The sequence below is a fragment of the Pan troglodytes genome, chromosome 11 (genome assembly GCF_028858775.2).
Source record: "Pan troglodytes isolate AG18354 chromosome 11, NHGRI_mPanTro3-v2.0_pri, whole genome shotgun sequence".
Taxonomy (NCBI): domain Eukaryota; kingdom Metazoa; phylum Chordata; class Mammalia; order Primates; family Hominidae; genus Pan; species Pan troglodytes.
The window spans coordinates 75,208,131-75,232,877 of record NC_072409.2 but is presented as its reverse complement, the minus strand read 5'-3'; the positions used below and the strand labels follow the sequence as shown (position 1 = coordinate 75,232,877).

The 24,747-nt window shown below is 39.4% G+C and overlaps 1 protein-coding gene across 18 annotated transcripts in view; it reads right to left on the bottom strand.

The window, feature by feature from the left end:
* The window catches only part of NTRK2 (neurotrophic receptor tyrosine kinase 2), a 358,176-nt gene that overhangs the window by 257,734 nt on the left and 75,695 nt on the right, over positions 1-24,747 (bottom strand). For 16 of the 18 annotated variants that reach the window (XM_016961053.4, XM_054658057.2, XM_063787833.1 and 13 more), the window contains 2 exons: positions 23,606-23,706; positions 16,598-16,697 (listed from right to left, as the gene is read on the bottom strand). In XM_016961053.4, coding sequence (XP_016816542.1) covers positions 16,598-16,697; positions 23,606-23,706 — 201 coding nt within the window. Of the gene's footprint in view, positions 1-9,829; positions 10,260-16,597; positions 16,698-23,605; positions 23,707-24,747 lie in introns of those variants that run through there. The other 2 variants (XM_063787838.1, XM_063787836.1) reach the window with 1 other exon arrangement.

Sequence of the window (24,747 nt, the reverse complement as noted above, 5' to 3'; positions counted from 1 at the left end):
TTGACACCTACAAACACTGAATAACCAGATACATCAAAACAAAAGTAATGATGAATTTCTGGGGGTTCCAACAGAGAGATCATATTGATGATTAATGGGCACCTTAAGTTTTTGCACCTAGATATGACGTCCATTTTTAAATAAGTGAATAATAAGTAACTACAGTACCTGCCACCAAGGGTCAGGGGATGTTTTCCATCTCAGGGGTTCAGAGGACACTGCAGTAGCTCAAGAGATGAAAGAAAAACCCCTGCGGAGGGAGGGGCTTGGCAAGGGGAGAGGATTTAGCCTAGGAATGACTGAGTGTCTTCCACAAACAAAATTCTCAACAATTACTACAGTTACAAAATAGCTACAATGAACTATCATTTTAAGGTGAAACATTTGCTATAATCAGTGCTAAAGTGATTGAACTAAGCTACTTAGACTTGGCATTTCCTACACTTGGCATATTTGAATTCTGAAAATTCTGAATCTGATTAGACTTCTTTTCTGTTTTTCCTTGCATTGTTTTGTAATTGAAAATTGTTGAAATTGGTAAGAATCTGTTCTGTAGTGTAAGATTCTGGCTAGAGAGAGAACTGAGAAGTCAAAGCCAACTTAACATTGTTGATTTTTGAGAGCCCATGCCAATGAATGGGATTATCCAAGACTATAGCCCTTATTTTCCATTCTTAGGTTTCCATTATGCAAGTCTGTACACAGCAGATCCATCTTTTCAAACATGCTGGTTTTCTGGTAATATCTGAGTTAGTGTCTCTGAGTTTGCTAACCCATAAGCATTTTAGGTGATGGGAAATAAATCAGACTAGAATAAATATGTACTATTGAGCAATTTGTAAAGAGAAAGCGCTATATGACAGTAATGAAGAATTAAGAAGAATCGAATTCCCAGATATTTGGGGGAAAAGAGGTAGAAGACACTGTTTCACACCATGCAGGACCAGAGGAGAGAGAGACGTAGTATGGGGAAATATGTGGGAAGAAGATAGGAGATCACAAAAGGTGACAGCCAATCAACTATTTTCCAAAATATAGAGAGATTAAGAAGGGGAGATGAAGCACTGTGACACTCAGTCATTCCTAGGCTAAATGTGTGAGACAGAAAACCATATTTTAGGAGATTTGGATAATTAGATCTCCACTATCACCATCACCAATGGTGATTCAAGAAAGATTAATTCAGACAAAGACGGCAAAGTACTATTAATAATTTGTCAGGAGGACAATAAACAGAAAAATCAAGTGCTCTTTTCTCTCTGCAAATACATGGCCTCAAAAATCTTGAGTCTTAAAATCTTAGTTTCATCCTTATCTTTTCAGCCAAAAGGAATGCTATGCAAAAAGCATGGATGGGTTCTACTTAATGTTTAACCATTGTGAGGAGGAAAAATAAAATTCTCACAATGTCTTTGTTCACTCTGAAAATGCATCAGCTGAGTTTTCAGTGTCATTTTTCTCCAGATAGCAACTAAGATCTCAAGAAGAGAAAATTTTACTCAAATTATATTAGCCTTGCAATTAATGATATAATATCCCAGGCCTTAGAGTAGATTGGACTGTATAAAAGGAATCAGGCTGAAGATGAGAAGAATTTCAAGAAAAAGTCAAGACATAAGTCAAAGTCTGGATCCTATCCCTTTCTAGTCTCCAGTGGCCATGGCCATGTGATGGGTAACAATTACAACATGCCAGGAGTGTACACTATGACCCAGGGGAACCGCAGACACCTAGAAACCTCAAGCCATCATTCTGGGATGAGTGCAGGTGTTTTCTGTATATTGAATACATGTGGGTCTTGTGTGTATGTGTGTGTCGAATGTGTGTTTTAAAAGTGTGTGTGTTGAATGTGTGTGTATTATGTGTTGTGTGTGTGTTGTATGTGGTGAATGTGCATGTTATGTATGTATCTGTGTGTTGAATGTATTAAAAGTGTGTTGAATGTGTGTGGTTTGTGTGCATTGAATGTGTGTATGTTGTATGTATGTGTGTGTTGAATGTGTGTGTTTTATGCGTGTGTGTTTGTGTGTTGAGTGTGTGTATGTGTGTTGAGGGGTGGATTCTCCTCCCAAAATGAAGCTGATCATGACCCTGAAGTGAAGTTTCCTCCATACTCTTGTATGAGGAACTCTCCCCCCATGAGATATCTTTCCCTTCAGTCATGCTTCAGTATAAGACATTAATTTAATACATCATTACATCAGTGCTGCCCACATTTAATCTCTCTCCATACACTTTCACAATTTCTGTCGTATCCAAGTACCTTGGATAAGACAAGTACTCCTGATTAAAAAAACAAAACAACAACAACAACAACAAAACTCCTAAATGCTGCAAGTCCCTCAGTGAGCTGCATTTCCATCCCTCTCTGCTCTCCTCCCCAGGCCCCCACTCTGCTCTGGCCACCTTGGTCTTGCACCTGCTCTTCCTCTGTCTGGATCACTCTTCCCTAGGACATGAGCGAGCTCCCTCCCTCACTTTCTCTCACTCTTGGCCCCAGTGTCATCGTAGCAGAGCAGCTTTTCTTAACTATTTAAACACAGCAAAGCCCTCTTGCCCTGCTTCACTTTCAGTCATAGCATTTGCCATCACCTGTAGATTTCTCTATATTTCTTTCTCTGTTTTTATCTCTCCCCTCCCATAAACTTTAATAAACTCCATGAGGTGGAAAGCTTGTTCTGTTCAGTTTTAAATTTGCAGTGCACTGGATAGTCCTACCCAATAGTCTTTTTAAAATTTAAGTTGAAATGAAATTGTTTAAACCATATTTTTTAATTTTTTCTATTATGTTAATTTAGTCTCATCCTAAACAATAATATGATGAAACCAAGAGTATGATGTAATAGGTATATTTTTTCTAATGAACACTAAAATAAATATAAAATTCTGTTATCTAACAGAATTACCAAAATTTAAAATGTTAGTCCCTGAGCACCTCCTAAAACTCTCTTGTTACCACAGATCTTATGTGTCCCCAGCTTTGAGAAACATAGCATTACCCAGGGGCAAGACAATACTAGTCGCATATGACACACTCAAGCAGTGAACATGGCATGGAAATAAGTTGTATTGTGGAGTCTTCTTACAAGTCTTAGTTTCACAGCAGAAAACACTGAAGCTGGAGTCATGAGACCTGGCTTCTGCCCCTGGATTGGCCACAAACCAGGTAACCCTCAGGCAAGTCGCTCAGGTTCTCTGGGCCCACCATCCTCATCTATAAAATAAAGGCTGCAAGTGATTTCTCAGTTGCTGCTAGCTCTTACTGTCTTTGATGCTACCACCAGCCACAAAATGCAAAAGGGAATCCTGAAAGCATTTAGGCTCATTATACTCTTTTTTATTTATTGTTTTTCAATTTTTGTGGGCATATAGTGGGTGTACATATTTATGGGGTACATGAGATGTTTTGATACAGGCATGCAATGTGAAATAAGCACATCATGAAGAATGGGGTATTTATCCCCTCAAGCATTTATCCGTTGAGTTGCAAACAATCCAACTAAACTCTTTAAATTATTTTAAAAGCTACAATTATTATTGATTATAGTCACTCTGTTGTGCGATCAGACAGTAGGTCTTATTCATTCTTTCTGGTGTTTTTGTACTCATTAACCATCCTCACATCCTCCGCATCCCTCACTACCCTTCCCAGCCTCTGGTCACCTTCTACTGTCTGTGTCCATGAGTTCAATTGTTTTGGCTTTTATATTCTACAAATAAGTGAGAATATGCGATGTTTGCCTTTCTGTGCCTGGCTTATTTAACTTAACATAATGACCCCAGTTCCATCCATGTTGGTGCAAATGACTGAATCTCATTCCTTTTTATGGCTGAATAGTACTCTATTGTGTACAAGCACCACAGTTTCTTTATCCATTCATCTGTTGATGGACACAAGTTGCTTTCAAATCTTAGCTATTGTGAACAGTGCTGCAACAAACATAGGAGTGTGGATATCTCTTCCATATACTGATTTCCTTTCTTTTGGGTAAATACCCAGCAGTAGGATTGCTGGATCACATGGTAGCTCAATTTTTAGTTTTGAAGAACTTCCAAACTATTCTCCATAGTGGCTGTACTAATTTGCATTCCCACCAACTATACTCTTATAATAAAATAATATTTTTGATATAGTGACCCTATTAACTGTAACTTTTTTTCTATAATCCTATGACCCTCCCTAGTGTAGGCAGCTGGATCCCAAGCATCCAATCATTGCCTCAAGGAAGAGTCATCAAGACAGAACTATAATGAAAGAGCTGAAATTCTTGGCCAAGGCCAGAAAGCTCTCCTTTAAAAAAAATTAATGAAATAAAAACAGAAGAAATGATTGGATTAGAAAAACACCTCTGCAACCCTTAGAAATTAAGTAGCTTTTAGGAAAGTATGCTAAGCCCAGTAGGTTCAAGTTTTAGGAGGAGAGGATATTTGCTAGATGTCAAATTATCATCCTACAAACCAGCTATGAATTCCAAAGGGAAAAACTTGTATTTATAAAGAAAAGATCTGGTATCTGGTGGTCACTACCTTCAAAAGGTGATCCAACTTCCACTGATAGTGTAACAACCTGACACAATGTGATTCCAGATGTGACACAGATGAAGTGCACATCATCTTCTGTGATGTTTTCTTCCCAAAACCTCTCACCTGAATCTGACCAAACCTTTAGAAATAAGTTCCAGTTTATAGGAAATACAGAGGATAAATGGCAAGTTGAAGAATACCAAAGAAAACAATCACACAGAGACAGAATGAGGGACATTCTACAGGACCACTGCCTAGTCTCTTCAAATAGCCAGTGTAAGGCAGGGAAAAAAAGAAGCCATGTTCTAGACTGCAAGGGACCAAAGAAACTCAATAAAAAAAAAATGCAATGCATGAACTTTGAACTGATCTTGGTTTGATATATAAGTAACTATAAAAGGCATTTTTAAATCACTGGGGAAATTTGAAGATAGTCTAGGTAATATCTGTTATTACAGGGTTATCTTAATTTCCTTGAGCACAATGGTAATGGTATTGTGGCTGTGGTTTTAGGACACTGTGTCCTCAGTTTTAGGAAAAACATGCTGGAAATTTGGGAGTGAAGGAACATGATACTGTCAATGTATTTTTCAATAACAAGACGTTAAGCAGAAGTTGAATCTAGGTGTTGAGTGTATGAATATTCATTGTTAGTATTCTTTCAGCTTTTATTCATATTGAAAATTTTACAGTAAAAAGCTGGAGGAAAAAAAAACCAAGATCCACATATATGATGAAAAGTATTTGGAAGAAGATGAAATCAGAAAAAATCATTTTTCATGTTCTTCCTGTCCCCATAGGAAATAGGAAGAGAGTCAGTGAGGGGAAAAAAGGTTAGATACAGGCAGGAAGAGTCTATAACCTGTCCCCAGGTCAAGTATGAGGGTTAAGGAAACACAGAGCCCTGACTCAGACTTAGAGTTTCAAAAAGAAGAATCCTGAGGACCCCTTTCTTGGAAGACGAGAGTTGTCCAGAAGTCAGAGCAATCCCAAGCCTGTAATGGCACAAGAGTAATAAAGTAGGGGAATAGTATGTCTCTGCATAGTATGTCTACACAGAGACAGTGGGGGCCAGTCTCAGTATTTTCCATGTCCCCAAAGCTGCAAAGACACCCTTGCGGAGACACATACGAAGGTGGCAGAACTTGGTTAGGAACACAAGATGGTACACCTATGACTTGAATAGAGTGGTGGCCAAGGACAACTGGGAAGATGGACAGCCACCAGCATACAGAAATTACCACCAAGGCCACACTGTGGCACTTTATTGAACTTGCAGCACACTCTCCACTATTTCCCAGAAAGGCAAATGCAACCTGAGTAAGGGAGAGGAAAGTGAGAGACCTGAAGTGACAGAGAAAGTGTGGAATTTTTTGTGATTACCCACCATTGTCTGAGATTACCCAGAGTGGTAGGAGATTAATTTTCTGCTACTCAGTACAGAAAGGGCTAAAAGGGTATACTTTATTGAACAATAGAAAAATAAAGTCACATGGCTCACAGGTTGTGCCTGAGATAGGTGCCTGCTCATTCTCAATCCAATCCTAGACATTTTACTGATTAATCCACCCTCTGCCATGACATCACAGGAAAATAAAGATATAATGTGAGGGATAAACGATTACATAATATGCACATAAATCTACCTCTAAAATCACCTTGCACTTGTCCACACTCATAGAGGAAAGGCTACAAGTAAATAACACAGAAATTATGTCTTTTGGGCTATGGAATGCATGTCATTTCAATATAGAAACATCTAATGTTTCAAGGATTTACTTCAACAAAATGACAAAGCCATGCTATGAAGTCTGACTTAAAAGATCAAGAAACAGCCCACATGTTGACCTTCTCCCTGACATCCACACCATTCCAGGAAGAGATGGCTAAGGCAGGGCTGCCTCTCTTTGCTCTCAAGCTGGAATGTCAAAGGTACCCTTGTTTATTCGTCTGTTCTCATGCTGCTAATAAAGACATACCCAAGACTGGGTAGTTTATAAAGGAAACAGGTTTAATGGACCCACAGTTGCACATGGCTGAGGTCTCACAATTGTGGTGGAAGATGAAGGAAGAGCAAAGAGACTTCTTACATGACAGTGTGCAAGAGAGAGCTTGTGTAGGGGAACTGCTCTTTATAAAAAAAACCACTCAGATCATGTGAGACTTATTCACTATCATGAGAAGAGCATGGGACAGACCCACCCCCATGATTCAATTGCCTCCCATCAGGTCCCTTTCAAGACACATGAGAATTATGGGAGATGCAATTCAAGATGATATTTGGGTGGGGACATAGCCAAACCATATCACCCTGACAAGATGCATGCTACTTGCAAATTAACAGTAAACAGATTCACTGGGAATGCCAACTAAATAGAAAATACCTTCTATTGATAACTTAGAGACAATATTTTCTTGAGATGACCACACATTTGAAGGTATAGTCAGGGATATTTAGTGTTGGCTCCAGATGCAGTATTTCATATGTCAACAGTAAAGAGACTGTGTCTCCACAATAGAGAAAAAGATTACATCATTACACACCATAATAATAAAGGATCTCACCAGAAGTGCAGGGCAGACTTTTGTAGTGAGTGTGTGATTGTATATAATGGTTTTGTAACAAGGTGGTAGATATTAAAGCTGGAGGGGATCCTCAGATGATTCTCTGTCCTGTACTATTATAATATTTCTGGTCTTTATGCAATTTTCGTTTACAGGCAATCCAGGAAGCAAGTGCAGGAAAGGCTCAGTTGGGTGGTTGACTATACTCAAGTCTTGCCAGGACTTCTAAAGTTGACAACCACAACCATAAATAGAAACACCACTTCATTCTCAACATTCTCCCTCCCCACAGCACCTTCACCCCTTAAGTCACCTCCCCCTTCCTTCCTTACACTGTCGCTGAAGACAGAGATGACTCTTCTGCTTCAATCCAGGATATTAATGTCTACAAAAGACTTAAAGAATTGAAATAGAGATCAGGTCACTAGCTCACTGGCTCATTCTCTCTCTCATTCTCTTTGTCCTCAGGCCACTGAAGTTCCCAGATGATCACAGAAAAGGCCAATGTGTTTCTGCTTTTGCTGACGCTTTGATAAAAACAAAGGTCTTCCACCGCTGTTAGCCTGTCCAAGCCTTGGCTTTCTCACAGAAAATGCAGGGTCTGTGGTTATAATAATATAAATGACAATCTATTGCATAAGGAAGAATTTAATTTCTTGAGAATCCCTCTTTTCCTTTCTAGCAGGCTGTACATACATCAGAGTTAAGGCCTATTTTTTTAAAATAAATCACTTTAGCAGTTATAATCCTTTCTGTACAAAAGGGAAACACATTAGAAGTTTCCATGAGGTCGTGTTTTTAGATCTAAGCTAGTGGGTGTTGGGGGGTCCCATCCCCCTCCCATTCCTGCCCTTTCCACCTCTTTACTTTGGTAAATATTTCTCCCCTGAAAAACTGCTAAAACCTACATACCAAATCAATCAATCAATGAAACAAGTTTTTATAAACCCCAAAATAATTTAAAGTGATGAATTCTTCAGAGGACAATAAAATTAAGAATTTGCAATAATTCACACATAGTGTATTAAAGGGCTGAAGGGCTTAAAAGAAGCACACGTATCAGCACATTTGCATTCATGATACATACCCATAAAGTAGATACACATTGTAATTACAATTTTTTTTCTATAGACTCAACTAATAAACCTGGAAACACTAATATTCACTGTTTACATTTGTGACATTTTTCTGCATTCCAGATTCAATATGAATTCAACAAGAATCACCCTAAAATATTTTCTTTAATAATGTATTACTAAAACATAAATCTGAAAAGTAACTACCTCTTAGAGAATTAGTTTAAAGAGCCAGATACTAAACTAAGCACTGATTTAATTCTTATAATCACCTGAAGAAATGAGTATTATTCCCTCAATTTACCAAAGAGGAATTAAGATTTAGAGTTTAACAATTTGCCCAAAATGATGACCAGCAGGCGGGAGATCTGGGATTTAAACTCAAGCGTGTTTGATTCATATGTCTTCAATATTACTTTCCTATATGTTCCTTGGGTTGAAGACTCAGGAGTTAACAACTTACAAACATGAAGGATGTGCATTATTCAAACAGGCTGTCTTCTGAAGTGCCACGTGACAATTCTGCTGATTTAGAGCTAAATGTATTCCCATAGTCATTTAGTATTCTTGCCCAAAATAAAGTAAGATAAAATCAAAGCATATGTTAGAATTTAAGCCAAGTTATTATCTGTCTTCTTCATAAATTCTGAAAAGCTTTTCCACCAAAATCAGATGTTAGGAATGAGATGGAAGAAAAACAAGAGAGGAAAAAATATAAAATTAGAAAGCAAAGAGATGCAGGACAAAATGACAGGGAAAACAACGAAAGGTAAAAGAGAAGTGAAGGGGGAAAAGAAGAAGAAAACCAGAAGATTTTCAGATTTTGAAAGTCCTGTCTGAAATAGGCCATGAGCTATGTGAGGAGGTCAAAGCAAATTCCCCCCAAGGTTAATGGAAGACCAAAGAAGTGGTAACAATATTTCCTGACCTTTAAGTACAAAATCTAATTTTTTAAAGGCTCTTTCACCTTTAGTGAAAATACTAGCATGGAAAGTCCCAAACAATATTGCATGCACTTTCTACATTACAGGAAAACAAGAGCTCTCACATGAATCATGCTGCGGTTGTGGGAATTCCCAGGTAAAACCAGCAATTAAAAGGTAGAGTGCATCCACCTACAAGGCTAAAGGCAGAGATGCCGATTCTTTTGCTTCCTGTCTGGCCTACTCTAGCCAATTCTTAGAAGTCTGACACACATTTTCAATATGTTGTAAGGAATAAGCATCTTCTGCTCTCAGATAGACAGAAGCCAAATGTTGGCAGGGAAAGAAGTAAGAGACTTTAAAAAGTAGATCCTCACCTCACAAACACACGGGAAACGCTTTCTATAGCATCGCCAAACAACAGAAAAGGAACACTTGGGCTAATTCTTTTCTCTAGATTCATTTTCATTTTGTTACCTTACTCAATGACTCTTTCAACTGAATGTCTTTTCTGAAATTTCTGAGGACTTGGTTGATATTGACAAATTTTGTTGCCTCTTAAGAGAGTGCTGAGATAGACTTTGAACTCCACTTGAAGCTGGGAGGAGAGTAGTTTAACAAAGGGTTTCTGTGAAAACTTATTTCTCTGATACTATTTTGTGTGGTTTATATTCCCATGCTATAAGAAAGAACTGGCAAAGTTCATTACTTGTTTTACAAAGAAAGAGTTAATCACCGAGATTTTCAAAATTTCTTTTTTGCTTTATTAGTGGCTTTCTGATACAAGAAATTTAAAATATTATTATTCATCTCTATGAAAATGTCACACTAGAATTTATTCAAATATCTTTATTCTATATGTCTCTGAAAAAGAGAGGACTACTTCATACCAAAGTTTAATACAATAATTACAAAAAGGCCGGGTGCGGTGGCTCACGCCTATAATCCAAACACTTTGGGAGGCCGAGGCGGGTGGATCACCTGAGGTCGGGAGTTTGAGACTAGCCTGACCAACATGGAGAAACCCCATCTCTACTAAAAATACAAAATTAGCCGGGCGTGGTAGCGCATGCCTGTAATCCCAGCTACTCAGGAGGCTAAGACAGGAGAATCACTTGAAGCTGGGCGGCAGAGGTTGTGGTGAGCCGAGATCATGCCATTGCACTCCAGCCTGGGCAACAAGAGTGAAACTCTGTCTCAATAATAATAATAATAATAATAATAATAATAATAATAATAATTACAAAAAGACTAAAGGGCTAAGTTTAAAAAATACATAGAGTAAAAAACTAGTGAAATAAATATTTAGAAATATGTTTACCACCTTAGAGCAGGAAAGATCTTCCTAAGCAAGACATAACTTAAATGGAAAAGATGGACAGATTTGCTTTTATAAAAAGGTAAATCTCTTTGGTTACCAAAAGACACTATCAAAAAGTCAAAAGACTAGAGAAAATATGGGCCACAAATATCATGAATAAATAAATATATATATATAATTGGCAAAGTATATAACTCAACAATAAAAATAAACATTACTTTTATGTTTCACATGATAAAGATATTTACATTCATTATTAATCAATGTATCATTTAAACTCAAATAGCCAAAAGATTGATAATATTCAGTATAGATCAGAGTAAGAAATGAAAGGGTATCCTTACATACAATTTAGTGGGAGACTAAATTGGAAAGGCATTTATGCAAGGTAATCTATTCACATTTAAACATATATATCTTTCCTCCTAGCAATACATTTCCAAGTATCTATCTTTATACAGAAGATATTATTTGAAAATTACTTGAAATAATTTTCTGAAAACTTGGTAAAAACATAAATGTCCATTAAAAGAAGAAAAGTCAAATAAATCATAATTTGTCAATAATATTAACAACATTACATATTTATAGAGCAATTACTAAGTGCCAGAAACATTCCCAAGTGGTTTATATATATAAGCTCAGTTTGTCTTCATAACAACCCTATGGGTTAGGTATTAGTATTGTCCCATTACAGATGGAAATACCGAGGCAAGAGAGGATGAGATACTTGCTCAAAGTCACATAGCTCGTAAGAGGCAGAGCCAGGTTTCAGATCCAAGTAGCCTGATATCAGACAACTGGGAAATACTATTAAATGGAATGTAGTAGATAGCTAGGTACTGATAAAGAAAAATCCGCAAGGCAAATTGTTACCCCCAAAAAATGCAGAACAAGACTGGTATTATAATTTCCTTATGGAATCAAAAATGAAGCCATATATTTGATTGTTTACATACTATATGCACCCTATACAGTTAAAGAAAGTTATTTCTAGGAGTGGAAATGGTCATGCAGAAGAAGGTGATGGGAATATCCATTTTTATGTTTATATATTTCTAAACTCCTTGAAATTTTGAAAAACAAGAAGGCATTCAATTGTTACCATTCTAATTTTTCGATGGTATTTTTCTTTAAAAAAAAGAAGAAGGAAGAGGGTGCATATGGAAAACAGTTTGTCCTTACAGATGTTTCTACAACTGTGTTTCTGGCTTTTGGTCACATTTTTTCCTCTTAAAAGTTGATCCAAATATCTGTTAAACTCAACCTCTTAAACTTCCCAGAATTGTTTTCAGCTCATATAAAAGGCTTTAACCTTCAACCTCTTTAGCTTTGGCCCCGCTATATTTATGACTATTTTTAAATAGGCAGATTTTTGGTTGCTATTGAAAGACACTCAGAGATCATTTATAAGAGCAGAAAGTTGAACTGTGGGCCTTCAGTCTGGACTTAGGAAAACCCAGATCTGCATCCCAAGGCAGGGTAGCTTTCCAGCCTTTACTAGTTGGAAACCTCCAACACTTAAGTAGGACAAATGAATGTGGATAGGGGAGTTTACACACAAGAATCAGAGGCTGCAGAGGAAATCTGTGCAGTCTATTAGCACTGAATGAGAAGAAAGCTTCCTCTTCTAGTCTCTTCTACAGAGATTTCTTAGGGTCATTTAGATATTTCACTCTCGAGTGACAAAGGCTGCATTAGTACTTAGGAATTAGATATCATATGTGGACTTCCATCAGGAAATGTAAATAACACAAAACTGATAGCCGAAACTATCCTCCAGCAGGGTGATGAATGCCAAGCTCCCTCCTCCCTGCTGGCTCCCTTATATTTTTTGCATCCCTGTACACCATCAATGCCACAGGCAGGGCTCCCAATGTGGAGCACCCTTTGAAGACTTGGCAGCCCTGGTGCTCCTCAATGCTTCCATTTTCCCTTCACATGCACTCCTACATCTTCAGTGAAGACACGGAGCCAGGAAGCAATGCGAGAGCTAAACACAAGACTTGGTTACAACACAAGGAGAGCATTCAAAGGCATGGTTGCCTATTCCTTTGGCAATGGAGCTGTTCTGGAAAATTCTTTCAGCCCTACTTCAGTGAAAACTAAAATTAAAACAAACCAGAGGCAGTCTTAGAAGAAACGGGATAATATTATGCATTTTCATATAGGGATATTGATACCAACATAGATTTAGATAGATTTGGTATACATTTTATTCATACATATTAAACATATGTATGAATAAGCCCTACATAGATGGCCAACACTAACAGAAGGGCATTATTTGGCTTCTGCAATTATGGTAGCTACATATCAACCAAAAAAGCAATAGGACAGTGTAAAGGCACAGAAATAAACAAGGAAAAACTGACTGGGAGAAATTCTACCCCTTGACATCTTTATGGAAACAGGGCCGGGAGCCTATTGGACACTAGCAGCAAGAAGCTTAAACTCTATCAAGCAAGAATAAAACATAAATTCTAGGTTTACCGCAAGATATAATCCCCAATCTAGCACTTTTGCCAACTTCAGAACTGAAAAAACAACATATTCCAAAACGATACTTTCAAAGGTAGGGAGGTAGAAATTGAAGATGTTCACATGCAAAATAAAAAGTCAAAGTGAATCCTCCAAACTTAAACAATGACGATTGTTGAAAACAGTGTGTGAAAACCTACATACCCTGAGACAAAACCGGGACAAACTGATCTCTTGTCTATGGCCATGACTCATATGGAATAACCAAAAAAAAAAAAAAAAAAAAAAAAGAGGTGGGACTTTGTCTCTTTTAGAAACTTAGAAAAGTCTCAGGTTCTCTCTTTAGTCACTCACTGTTTAGCCATCCTCCAAATACCAACTGTTTTCCAATTACCAAACTTAGGTGGACGGAGTTGAAAATCTTCTCTGATCATTCTGTCGTTAATATGTATTGAGCGCCAACTCTGGGCTAGGCACTCAGTAGATAAAGATGAACACCACAAATATGAATGCTGTTACCATTGAGCTCAAAGTCTGTGCTGCCTGTTCTGGAGTGGACCATCAGCATTTGGTTTACGATGAATCCACAGAACAAGGAACAAAACCCGATGAAGCTTACAGACCTGCAGACCCATCTTCAAAGACAACACCGCAATTCACTGGCTGCATTTACAAATCCAAGTTTCACTCACTAGTCTGGAATTTAGAAATCACCTCCCCATGGGAGCAATACCATAAGTAATGTTTGCAGGAGTAAGGGGTGGATCTCAGGCCAATCCATAAAGCTTGTGTTGCCCTGCATTCAGCTGTAGTGTGGTGACCTTAAGAGGTTTCTGGGGTTTGTTCCTCTGGGCCCTTCATATCAGCAGCATTGAACTGTCATTTATATTCTCGAGTTTTCCATTACAGATTGAAACAGTCAACACTCGAAATAAACCACGCATTGCTAGGGATGGGCAAAAAGCTGTGAGTGCCTATGGGTGAGCCGGCCACCTTCCTCCTGTCCCATCTGCCTCCAGCAAAAGAGAATAAGGATGAGCTTAGACCCTCCCCAAAGATGCTTAGGAAGGGAGGAATAACATTCTGAACAGCTCATCTGCACAGCAGCCACAAGCCTCTTACATGGTGCCTAGTCCTGGCCAAAGCTATGCACAGTTCATACCATTGTTACTAAGAAACCACAACTAATACATTGCCTGGTTATTTTCGGAAGCATAATAGTATTTTTACATTTTCTTCCCTTTTTTAAGACATATGTTTTTCAGTGGTAATCTCAGCTCTAATAGCATTTAAAATACACTGACTCACATTAATGTTTAAATACCACGTTTTAAGCAGTTTCATCTGCACTCGATACATGAACCATATCTTAATTTCTAGATCCCCAAAGATTATCAACTCGACATCTGACTTGCAAAACAATAACCCCAGATCAGGCTCTTTTTATTCACATCATGCCCCAGATAGACATGTAGCTTAAAATAGAACAGTAAGCTATTCTAAAAAAAAAAGTCTCTGAGACAAAATTTCTAAAAATGATTTTATTTGAGTGTAGGAATGAGGGAACAAAACATACAATATGTATAGTAGTTACTGCTGTAGGAAGCCATTTACTGGCTCTGTGGCAGGGTTAAGCACACTCTTTCTTATAATTCATTAAGGATGCCCTCAGGTTATACTTAGAAAATGTAGACGCTTTAGTGGTAATCACCCCAAATTATCTAAATGAAATACTGTTTCAGCGTTAGTGCTGGAGTCTCAATATGCAACATAATTTTCTTCTCTGAAAGAAAATGTCTACGTTTTTTCTCCTCCATTGCCACATTGTAAGGAGTAGGTTGCCATTTACTGGTAATTCTGCCAGTGATTTTCCTAAACCAAGGGTGGGAAGAAGTTCCTAAATTTTGCTCCATGGATTCCCACTTAGCTTTTGCTGAGATCCCAGAAGAACCTGGGTATATCCTCTCTCCAAAAAGCTCATGGGATGAAATATTTCAAACTAAACCCTTCAAGACCGGAAACTCTAATGTTAGTTGGTAGCCTCCAGTGAAATCTATGTTTAGAGACATCCAGTCCAAGTGCCTCTAAGGAAGGAAAGCACCTGATAAACATGAGAACCGCCAAATGCCATGGTAGGGTGCGGCACACACAGAGCAGCCGCCTAGCCTGGGCCTGGGTGCAGCTGAGATATGGGGATCCCAAAATGTGTGCAAAGCTGTGGGTGAGTTTGGTTTGCGATGTTTCTACCAACATCTTGTCACATTCCGAAGGGGGCCTGGCAGCCCATGTTTATTGTAGAGAACAGTGATTCTCTACACTGTTGTGTAGAGAACACAACAACCAGGGCAAGCAGGATCAGTATTCTCCAGAAACTGTTAGAAATGCCACCTGTCAGGTGAACACTAGACCTGCTAAAGCAGAAACTCTGGGGGTAGCCCAGGAATCTGTGTTTTCTCAAGTCCTACAGGAGTTTTTGGCACACAGTCAAGTTTGAGAACCACCCCACAGGATGAATTAAAATCACTGTGGGGTGGTCCCTCTCCCAAGCTTTATTTATAATTGGAGAATGAAAGATCTTTCCTCCCCTGACGAAACATCAAGGTTCAGCTGGCCAAGCAGGAACCAGGACGAGGTTTTTGGAGTTATTTTAAGCCCCAGTTTACCACCACTCCTCCCTGTTCATTTCTGGCTTAGAAATGTTCACAGGCACCAACAAAGGGAAAAGAGGAAACATCAGAAATAGATCTGCTCTATCCCAGATGTCAGTGTATGCTGGGCAACTTATTGCTACTGAAACATTCCCTTTCAAGTAAATAGCAATATTAGCAACATTACCCGTAATTCTAACAGACCATACAGATAAAGAAAATCCACCTGACCTACTCTCCAACACAACTAAGACACCATTTAGACACTTTTAAATAGTGTCTATCTATAGGAGACCACACAAAATACAACACTAGCATATTATCCAATACATAAGTTTAAACTTCAGAGCAAATGGTTTTAAATCATTAAATCACTGCTCCAAGGCATTTTTTATGTAACAAGAAATTTATACAAGTTTTCCCTGTAAAATTAATTTTCCATCCTCTAAAAAAAGACAAGTTATCTATTTTGGGTCAATTAGTGTCTAATTTTTAATCCAGCCCTGCTAATTTTTCCACTTAAATTAAAAAAAAAAAAGCTATGTATTCACGAAGCTTCCATATACTGCTGATAGCTGTTCTTATTTTGCTTCATAACACTGTTGTTTAAATTTCAAAGAATGAGGATCTGGAAAAGCAGGAACAACACCAAAAGCATACCACTGAAGATTTGGGAATCAAATGTACAGCAGCATAGACCTTTCTGCACAAAATACATGTGTCCAGGTTATCCTATCCCCACTGTGTCTCACCTGCCTTTCTGGAGCAAAAGAAACATCAAGTACTATTTCTTTGTCATATCTTTATTAGTCCCTTGATACTCGAGAACCCAGTTCTGTCTCCCGGGACAACTGTTCTCATGGAAAAGTGGGTAGTGCTGAGTAATCAACATTATTTTGCTCTGTCTTGATTTGTAGTATCAAAGCCTTGTTGCTATTTTTTTAGCCTTAAAACCTAATCATCATAAATCTAGCCACTTCCTTCTTTAGTGGTAATTAGCATTAGTCATAAGCCAAAAATGATCCACATAAGAAGCTAAGTAAACACAACCCTTCTTACCTTTCATGCCAAACTTGGAGTGTCTTGCCAACTTAAGCAGAAACAGCATTACCAAAAGGCAAAATCCCACCACAGACGCAATCACCACCACAGCATAGACCTAGAGAAAGGAAGGGAGGGTGGTTATAACCTTGCTATTTAGTTTCCTATAATTATATGGTGATGATGATCATGACGATGATAATGATACAGGCAGTTCATATTTATTGAATGCTTACCACTTGTTCTTATAACAGCCTTATGTACACCAACTCACTTAATCTGTGACAACCCTATAGTGAAGTATGTAAGATCTATTATTATGCCTACTTTACAAATGAGAAAACATAAGTTAAAGCTTATAAAAATGGCTATCCAATTGGCATTTTAAAAATATTACAGCTCTCTCTCCATCCATCTAAAGAGAGAGGAGAGAGAGAAAGAGAGGTGGGCAGAGAAAGGGAGAGAGAGAATATGAAATATGAACAGCAAAATACTGGTGATTTTTCTGTGTGTGTGTGTGTGTGCGACAGAGTCTCACTTTGTTGCTCAGGCTAAAGTGCAATAGCACAATCATGGCTCACTGCAGCTTCGACCTCCTGGGCTCAAGGTATCTTCCCACCTCAGCCTCCTGAGTAGCTAGGACTACAGGTAAACACCACTATACCTGGCTCATTTTTAAGTTTTTTTGCAGAGACAGGGTTTTGCCATATTGCCCAGGCTGGTGTTGAAATCCCGGGCTCAAGGAATTCTTCTACCTACACCTCCCAAAGTTCTGGGATTATAGGCATGAGCCACCGCATCCAGCCCGATAATTCTTGAAGCTGGTGAAGAATACAATGGGGTTCATTTTACTATTCTCTCTACTGAAGTGCATGTTTGAAAATTGTCCATAATAAAAGGCTATTTTTAAGGTTAGCTATTGTTGCTCTTAGAAGTCAGGGTACCCTGGGAAGAGTGAGTGGCACTGGAAGGGAGCAGGAGGGCACTTCTGGGGTGAGTTCCACTTGTCAAAGCCCATTGGGTTGTACATTTATGATATGTGCATTTCCCCATATATATGATATAAGCCTAAAAAAGTTTAAGTAAGTTTAAAAATGTAATTGCCAGGTGTGGATTACACAAGTCAAGAGGGTAGATGTAGATATATGTGAATCCTCTCCCATCCCAGAGGTAGAGATGACAGAGGTACACATAGAAATGCGATCACTCTGCTACCATTGCTGCTGACCAAGGCATGGTGCTCCTCTAAGTGCATCTTAACATTTTAGAGCAAAGTTGTCAGCGGCACTATGTGTCTCCTTCCAGTCTTACTCAGCCCAAAGTCCTGCTTCCAAAAACAGTTGGCTTCTCTAAACCAGGAGTTGGCAAACTTTTGCTGTAAAGGTCAGATGGTAAATACTTCAGGCTTTGCCAGCCTTGCAGTCTCTGTCGCAACTAAGGATCCAGCTCTGCCGGTGGAGCATGAAAGCAGCCAATGATGATATGTAAATAAATGGGCATAACTGTGTTCCAATAAAACTTTATTTACAATGGCAGCAGCTGGACTTGAACATAGTCGCCAATGCCTGCTCTGAGATTTCTTAGAGAGCCATTCTGGCTTAAGAATCTGCACAATTTTTAAGATGGATGTTATTATCCCTATCCATAGTAATCATTAATGCTGTTTGTCTAATACTTCTGGTTTTCTCTGTGTTTCTCTTTGTAGGATACATTTCCTGGCTTGCTTGTGGTTAAGTGGTTCATGTGACTAGTTGAGACTTGTGTCACTGCCAGGGTGTAGAACTTCACTTCTTGTCCAAGATCTTAGTCTAAGGCAGTGTTTCTCAACCAGGGACAATAATATTGCCATCCAGGGGACACTTGACAATTTGGGGTTGTCACAATGAGGGGGAAAGTACTACTAGCACCTAGTGGGTAGAGGCCAGGCATTATTAACATCCTACTGTGCCCAAGACAGCTCCCCAAACAAAGGATTATTTATCCCCAAACGCCAATAGTACCAAGGTTGAGGAACCCTGCTCCACCTGCTCCACAGTGCTCTTTATCTCTGTCATAAAGAAAAAGGCTAACCTTTAAAAATGTGGATGCTTTGTCATCCACAGTCCTGGAACAAGGACAAGGCTGAACAGAGCTCCTAGCCAATACACGAAACGAAGCAAGAAAGAAATCTTTGTTGTTTTAAGTCCCCAAGATGTGGAGGTTTTGTTACTGCAGCATAGCTTACTCTGACTGATATACCCATCTCATAGTGAGAAGCATTATAGGGTAGAGATTAAGACCATGGGTTTTTCCTGAGTATAAAATCTAGATTTCTCACTCAGCTGCATGACTTCAGAATTACTTAACGTCTCTGCATCTCATAATCTTCATGTGTAAGATGGAGAATATAATTATTCTACTTTGTAGGTTATTGTAAATCCTCAATGAGTTAATGCAGATATTGGGTTTGGAACAGTATCTACTACAATATATAATAAATTAATGTTAGCTGTGATGATGATGATGATGAAAAAACTAAGATTTACAAAAAAATTAAGTAAGCTGCTCACAGTCACACCTTCTGAGCTTGGAAATGGAACCAAGTCTGCCCAAGTATAAATCCTGTGATTTATCCACTACACTGTCTCTGCAAAGCATGTGGTTGAGAATGAAGGCAGGAAAATAAAAACATACGGCTAATTATCCCAGGACACCATCTTTCATGTCAGATGAGAAGAGCATTAAATAAATCACAGAGCACTAAAAGAAGACATACAAAGCTCTTGGCCGGTGTGGAGCAAAAGTAATGATCATTCTCTTCTCTGGTACTTTAACTGTGAGTATATCTCCCCAAAAACGCTTCTGCAAATGTTTGAGTATAGACTTTTTTTTTTTTTTTTTGAGATGGAGTTTCACTCCTGCTGCCTAGGCTGGAGTGCAATGGTGCGATCTTGGCTCACCACAACCTCCGCCTCCTAGGTTCAAGTGATTCTCCTGCCTCAGCCTCCCTAGTAGCTGGGATTACAGGCATGTGCCACCACACCTGGCTAATTTTGTATTTTTAGTAGAGACGGGGTTTCTCCATGTTGGTTAAGCTGGTCTCGAACTCCCAACCTCAGGTGATCCGCCTGCCTCAGCCTAAGTCCTGGGATTACAGGCATGAGCCACCGTGCCCAGCCAATACAGATCTAACTCCGTCTCTGCAGCCTATATACAAACAGAATGGTAGCAACTCCTACAAAGCTAATTATGGATAAACGTAACCATTTCACTCAAGCTGACCTCATGACTTGGGGTGTTTTTTAAAAATCTTTATTTCTAACTAATGTTTTCATGGGAAAGAGATCATAGTATTTTAGCTATAAGTTTCTTTATTATTAAATTGCAGACTTCTACAGATAGATGGAGAATACCTAAATAAACAAAGTCAAACTCCATTTGATAAATAAGAAAACTGCGATGGGGGAGGTTAGATGACTTGGCCTGAAAGTTCCCCAACCATGCAGCAGTACCACAGTACAGTCTCTTCCCTGCTTTGGACAGTCCTTAACTGGGATTTAGGAGTCCTAGATCCCTGCGTTCACAGGACACCTTGCTTTTACCAGTCATGACAGCTAGAACAGATGCTTCACTTATCCAAGCTTCTGCTTCTTCATTAGACAGTAATGCCTGCCCTGGCTTCTCTTGCTAGTTATAGAATGTGTAAGTCAACCTAGAAAATGGGAAGTGGGCTCTACTGCTGAAAAGCAGCTAAGGATCTGTAAACAAATACTTAAAGCTACTGAAGCCATTCTAAATTTAAATCCTTTCGTAAACAAGGATGCCTTTGACAATGAAAAGAATAACTTCCTCAAAATCAGATTGAGAAATACAGAATTTTGTGTACCTTGCATGTGTTGAGGTGGTTTTTACACGGGAGATGAGCATGGGTGAGTTTGTTTGGTCAGTTGTTTGATTGGTTGGTTGGCTGCTTGATGGGTTAGTTTTCATCTGAGGATATTTCTTAGGATAGAACAAGGGAGATCTGCCCTCCCCTGCAAATCCAACAAAATGCCGGAAGAGCACTTGTTGGACCAGAAACATTTTTAACTTTTGTATCTGCTTCTTGGCTCTCAAACTCTTCTAATCTAATGATCCCTCCTGTGATCAAGAACTCTTTATATATAAAATATCTGAACCACACAAATTCTACAAAACACAATATTGCACCTCTCATACAGATTTTAGGAGCCTTCCGCAAAGTCATAATATACAAACTCACTGATCTTGCCTTCCAGCAACTATACTATAGATGGCAATATGCCAATCAGGTGCCTAAATTTATCATTTGTATTTTAAAAACCCCAGAAGGCCAGGTGCAGTGGCTCATGCCTGTAATCCCAGCACTTTGGGAGGCCGAGGCGGGCAGATCACAAGGTCAGGAGATTGAGACCATCCTGGCTAACATGGTGAAAACATGTCTCTACTAAATTAAATACAAAAAAATTAGCCAGGCATGCTGGCAGGTGGCTGTAGTCCCAGCTACTCGGGAGGCTGAGGCAGGAGAATGGCGTGAACCCGGGAGGCAGAGCTTGCAGTGAGCCGAGATCGTGCCACTGCACTCCAGCCTGGGTGACAGAGTGAGACTCCATCTCAAAAAAAAAAAAAAAAAAAAACCCAGAAAACTAAAGTCAACATATAATTTTGTGTAATTGGGCTTAATACATGCTGCTTGGATTTCTTACGTACACAAACAACTTTCTTACACCAAGAAATATTAAGTGGATTGGTATAATAATTAAAAACTAAAATGATTGCATACGGCAGGAAGCAGATACCATTCCCCAGTTGACTTACCTTGGTATTTGTTCTTGCTATTTCAATGTAATGCATACAGTCATCTACGGAAGCATGTGCGTTTGTGTGTATACGTGTGTGCATGTGCATGCATGCATACCTCTATACTAGATATGCATAAAGTTGCAGTTGCACTGCATCTGTTTATGCACCTCCCATTTCCACTCTCGTGGCCTTGGTTCAAGTATATATCACATGTCTATTGCTCCACCAAACCCCTAATGGATCACCCCTTTCCCATTCCTCTGCCCTATACTGTTCACTGCAAGTCTAGCCAGTCTGCAAAATGTACTAGGTGCCTACTAGGTGTCAGCCAGTATTCTGAGAGCTTAAGAAGACAGCTGTGAAAAACACTGACCAGGTTGCCCCTACTAAGAGTCTCACTAAAGAATCTAGGGAAGAGAAAAATACATTAAACAAACAAATAAATGGGGTCATTCCAGACAATGATAACTGCTCAGAAGAAAATGGAAGTGGGCAATGGCTGCATGTTGGCCACCTAGCTGAAGCCACATCATGGCCATCAGGAAGCAAATGCCTGGGATGGGGAGCCACAAGTACAAGGAGCAGGACTGGAGCACTGGAGAGAGCATGAAAAAGGCAGGTGGCAAGCAGTAAGTAGAGCGTGGGAGATGAAGTCAGAGAGCTCGGGAAGGATGAGGTCACCCAGGGCTCATAAGCCACCACGAAGAGTGTGGCTTTCATATGAAAAGTTTTATTGCAATTGCAGTGAGAGGACTCTGAGAATTATAACAAAAAAAAAATGATCTGATCTGCACTTTACAAAGATCACTCTGGCTGCTGTGTGGGAAAAGACCAGGAAACACAAGGGTGGGAGAGGGAGATGGGTTAGGAGGCTGCGTGGTCATGCAGGAAAGAAAAACTGAGGCAAACTTTCCTTGTAAAGGGCCAGAAGTAAGTATTTTCCACTTTGCAGGCCATATGGTCTCTGCTGCAACTACTCCACCCCCATTGGAGCACAAGAGCAGCCACAGACAGTACGTAAATGAACACAAGTGACTGTGTTCCAGTAACACTCTGTTCATGGACAATAAAATTTTAATTTCACAAAACTTTTGTGTGTTATGAAATATCATTCTTTTTTGTTTTTTTAAACCACTTAAAAGGTAGAAACCATTCTTAGCCTGCAAACCATACAAAAACAGGTGGTGAGCTGGACTTGGCCCATGGGTCATAGTTTGCCAACCCCTGGGTTAGCCTGTGACCATGGCAGTGGAGGTGAGGAGATATGGACAGATTTGGAATTTATAAGGAGGCAGAGCTCACAGGAAGCTCTGTGTGCATATGACAGTGAGGAAAAGAAACAACTGGAGGAAGTTGTTGGGTTCAGACCAGAGCAACTGACCATAGACCCCTGGGATCATGTGACTTCCCTCTTCAATGGCTCTTCACTGTGCCATAAATCTACACACCTGAGACTCTGTGTCAAGACCTACAACCTGGCCACAATCTGTATCTCCAACCCTGCTGTCCTGCACACACCTTACCCTCCAATCAAGCACCTTCACGATGTTTCTCCACCTACAAGCTCCTGTTCACATGCCCCAAATGCCCTTCTCTTCCATTCCTGTATGTCAAAATCCCAACCCTCCTGCACAGGTCATGCAAAAAGTCACTTGCTCCACAAAGGCTCCTCAGAGTGTCCCAGCTACAAGGAACAAAACATCTGCTCCTCCACTTCTATCTCTTGTACTGCATTGCTCTGCTTCTATTTGTATTTGAGGTGCTAATATTCACCTCCAGGGTCTCTGATGAATTCTAAACAACTAATCTTAATTTTGTTCATATGATTATATCCCCTCCACCGCCAGTCCCTTTCAGAAGCTACTGGATTCCCTACATCTAGTGAGCAGTCAAAATTATATTAAAAATTTAAGGAGACAGGTATGAAGGTGTAGTCCCTGAATGATAAAGCTGGTTTCTTGCTCTTCTAGTGATACCCTTCTAAAGCACAGATAATTGAAATAGGAACCACTAACAACTAAAAGTGGTGCACAAAAGCAGCAAATAAGTCAAAGGCCATATAACACCTTTATCACTTTTGTTAAGCCTTTTATTAATTCTTCCAACCTTTAACACCCTATTTATATCTGAACAATAAAAGTGTCTTATTGAAGCAGCTACATTCCTCTAACATGGAGGCATCCAAAATGCTCAGAACCAATTCAGACACCTATTTATTCCACTCACCGAGAGATGTTCCCGACCGGTTTTATCAGTGACGTCTGTGGAAGGGATTTCATTACTTCTGTTCGTGGTGTCCCCGATGTCATTCGCTGCAGTTCCATAATCTTAAATGGGCAAAGGGGGAATGAGGAAGAACATGAAGTTGTCATTAAGCTGCCAACAAACACAAGGCCACAGTAAGAGCCAGAATGAAGCAAGACAAATCACAAAGATTCCAAACCCCCGACAGTCTGGCTGTGGAGGGACGTGACCAGGCTGCTGAGTTCAATCCACTGCAGCGCTGAGACTGCACAACGCCCACATTTTATTCAACCCAGACCTTTACATCATTGTCTTGTTGGTCAGCCCCAAACCTGGTTCAGGGATTTTTCTTTGCACATAAGCATATACCCCTTTATGGATGGCATATTTAAAACAAGTACGACAGGGAATCGATCATCTACGTGTCATAGATTTATAGACCCGGAAAGGTCTTCAGAGACAGAGCATAACTACCAGTTTTACAGCTGAAGGATATCAGTGGAGGAAAGTTACATGACCAGGTGAAGGCAAGAAGATGGCAGCGCTCACACGTGACGCCAGATTTGAAATGAGCAACACTGATTTCCAGGACAGGTGCAACTTATTTGCACAAAGGGCAGAGACGTAAGAGAATATGTGGAACAAGCATCAGTATGAAACTTGGGTCCACACGTAAACTTTTTTGAAGAGTTCTGAATTGCCAATATTTCAGTTTCAGAATGATTAAAAGGTAGATCCACACAATACTTAGAATTGTTAACGCTCTGTTCTCATTTCACCAAGTCGCAAATGCAGTTGCTGCCTTCTGGATCAATTTTAGTCTACATGGGTCAGGATAGAAATAATGACTGATTTTTTTTCAGGGGTTGTCAAAGTTTTTATTAGCAATATTGCATATAAAAGGTCTCAGAAAACTCTTGGTAAACTTATTGCAAACAATGAGGTTTATAATGTTTGTATTTTAATTCTAAATAGGTACACTGCCTTCAATTTCCATCCTGAAGAGGCTACCTTGTTAATGCAGCCCCAGCTAAACTTCTCCAGGTAGAATCATCATGCTGGCCTCAGGGCAACCAATTTAAATTGTATTTTTATTAGCAATGTGTTCCTTTGTGAATAAAAAA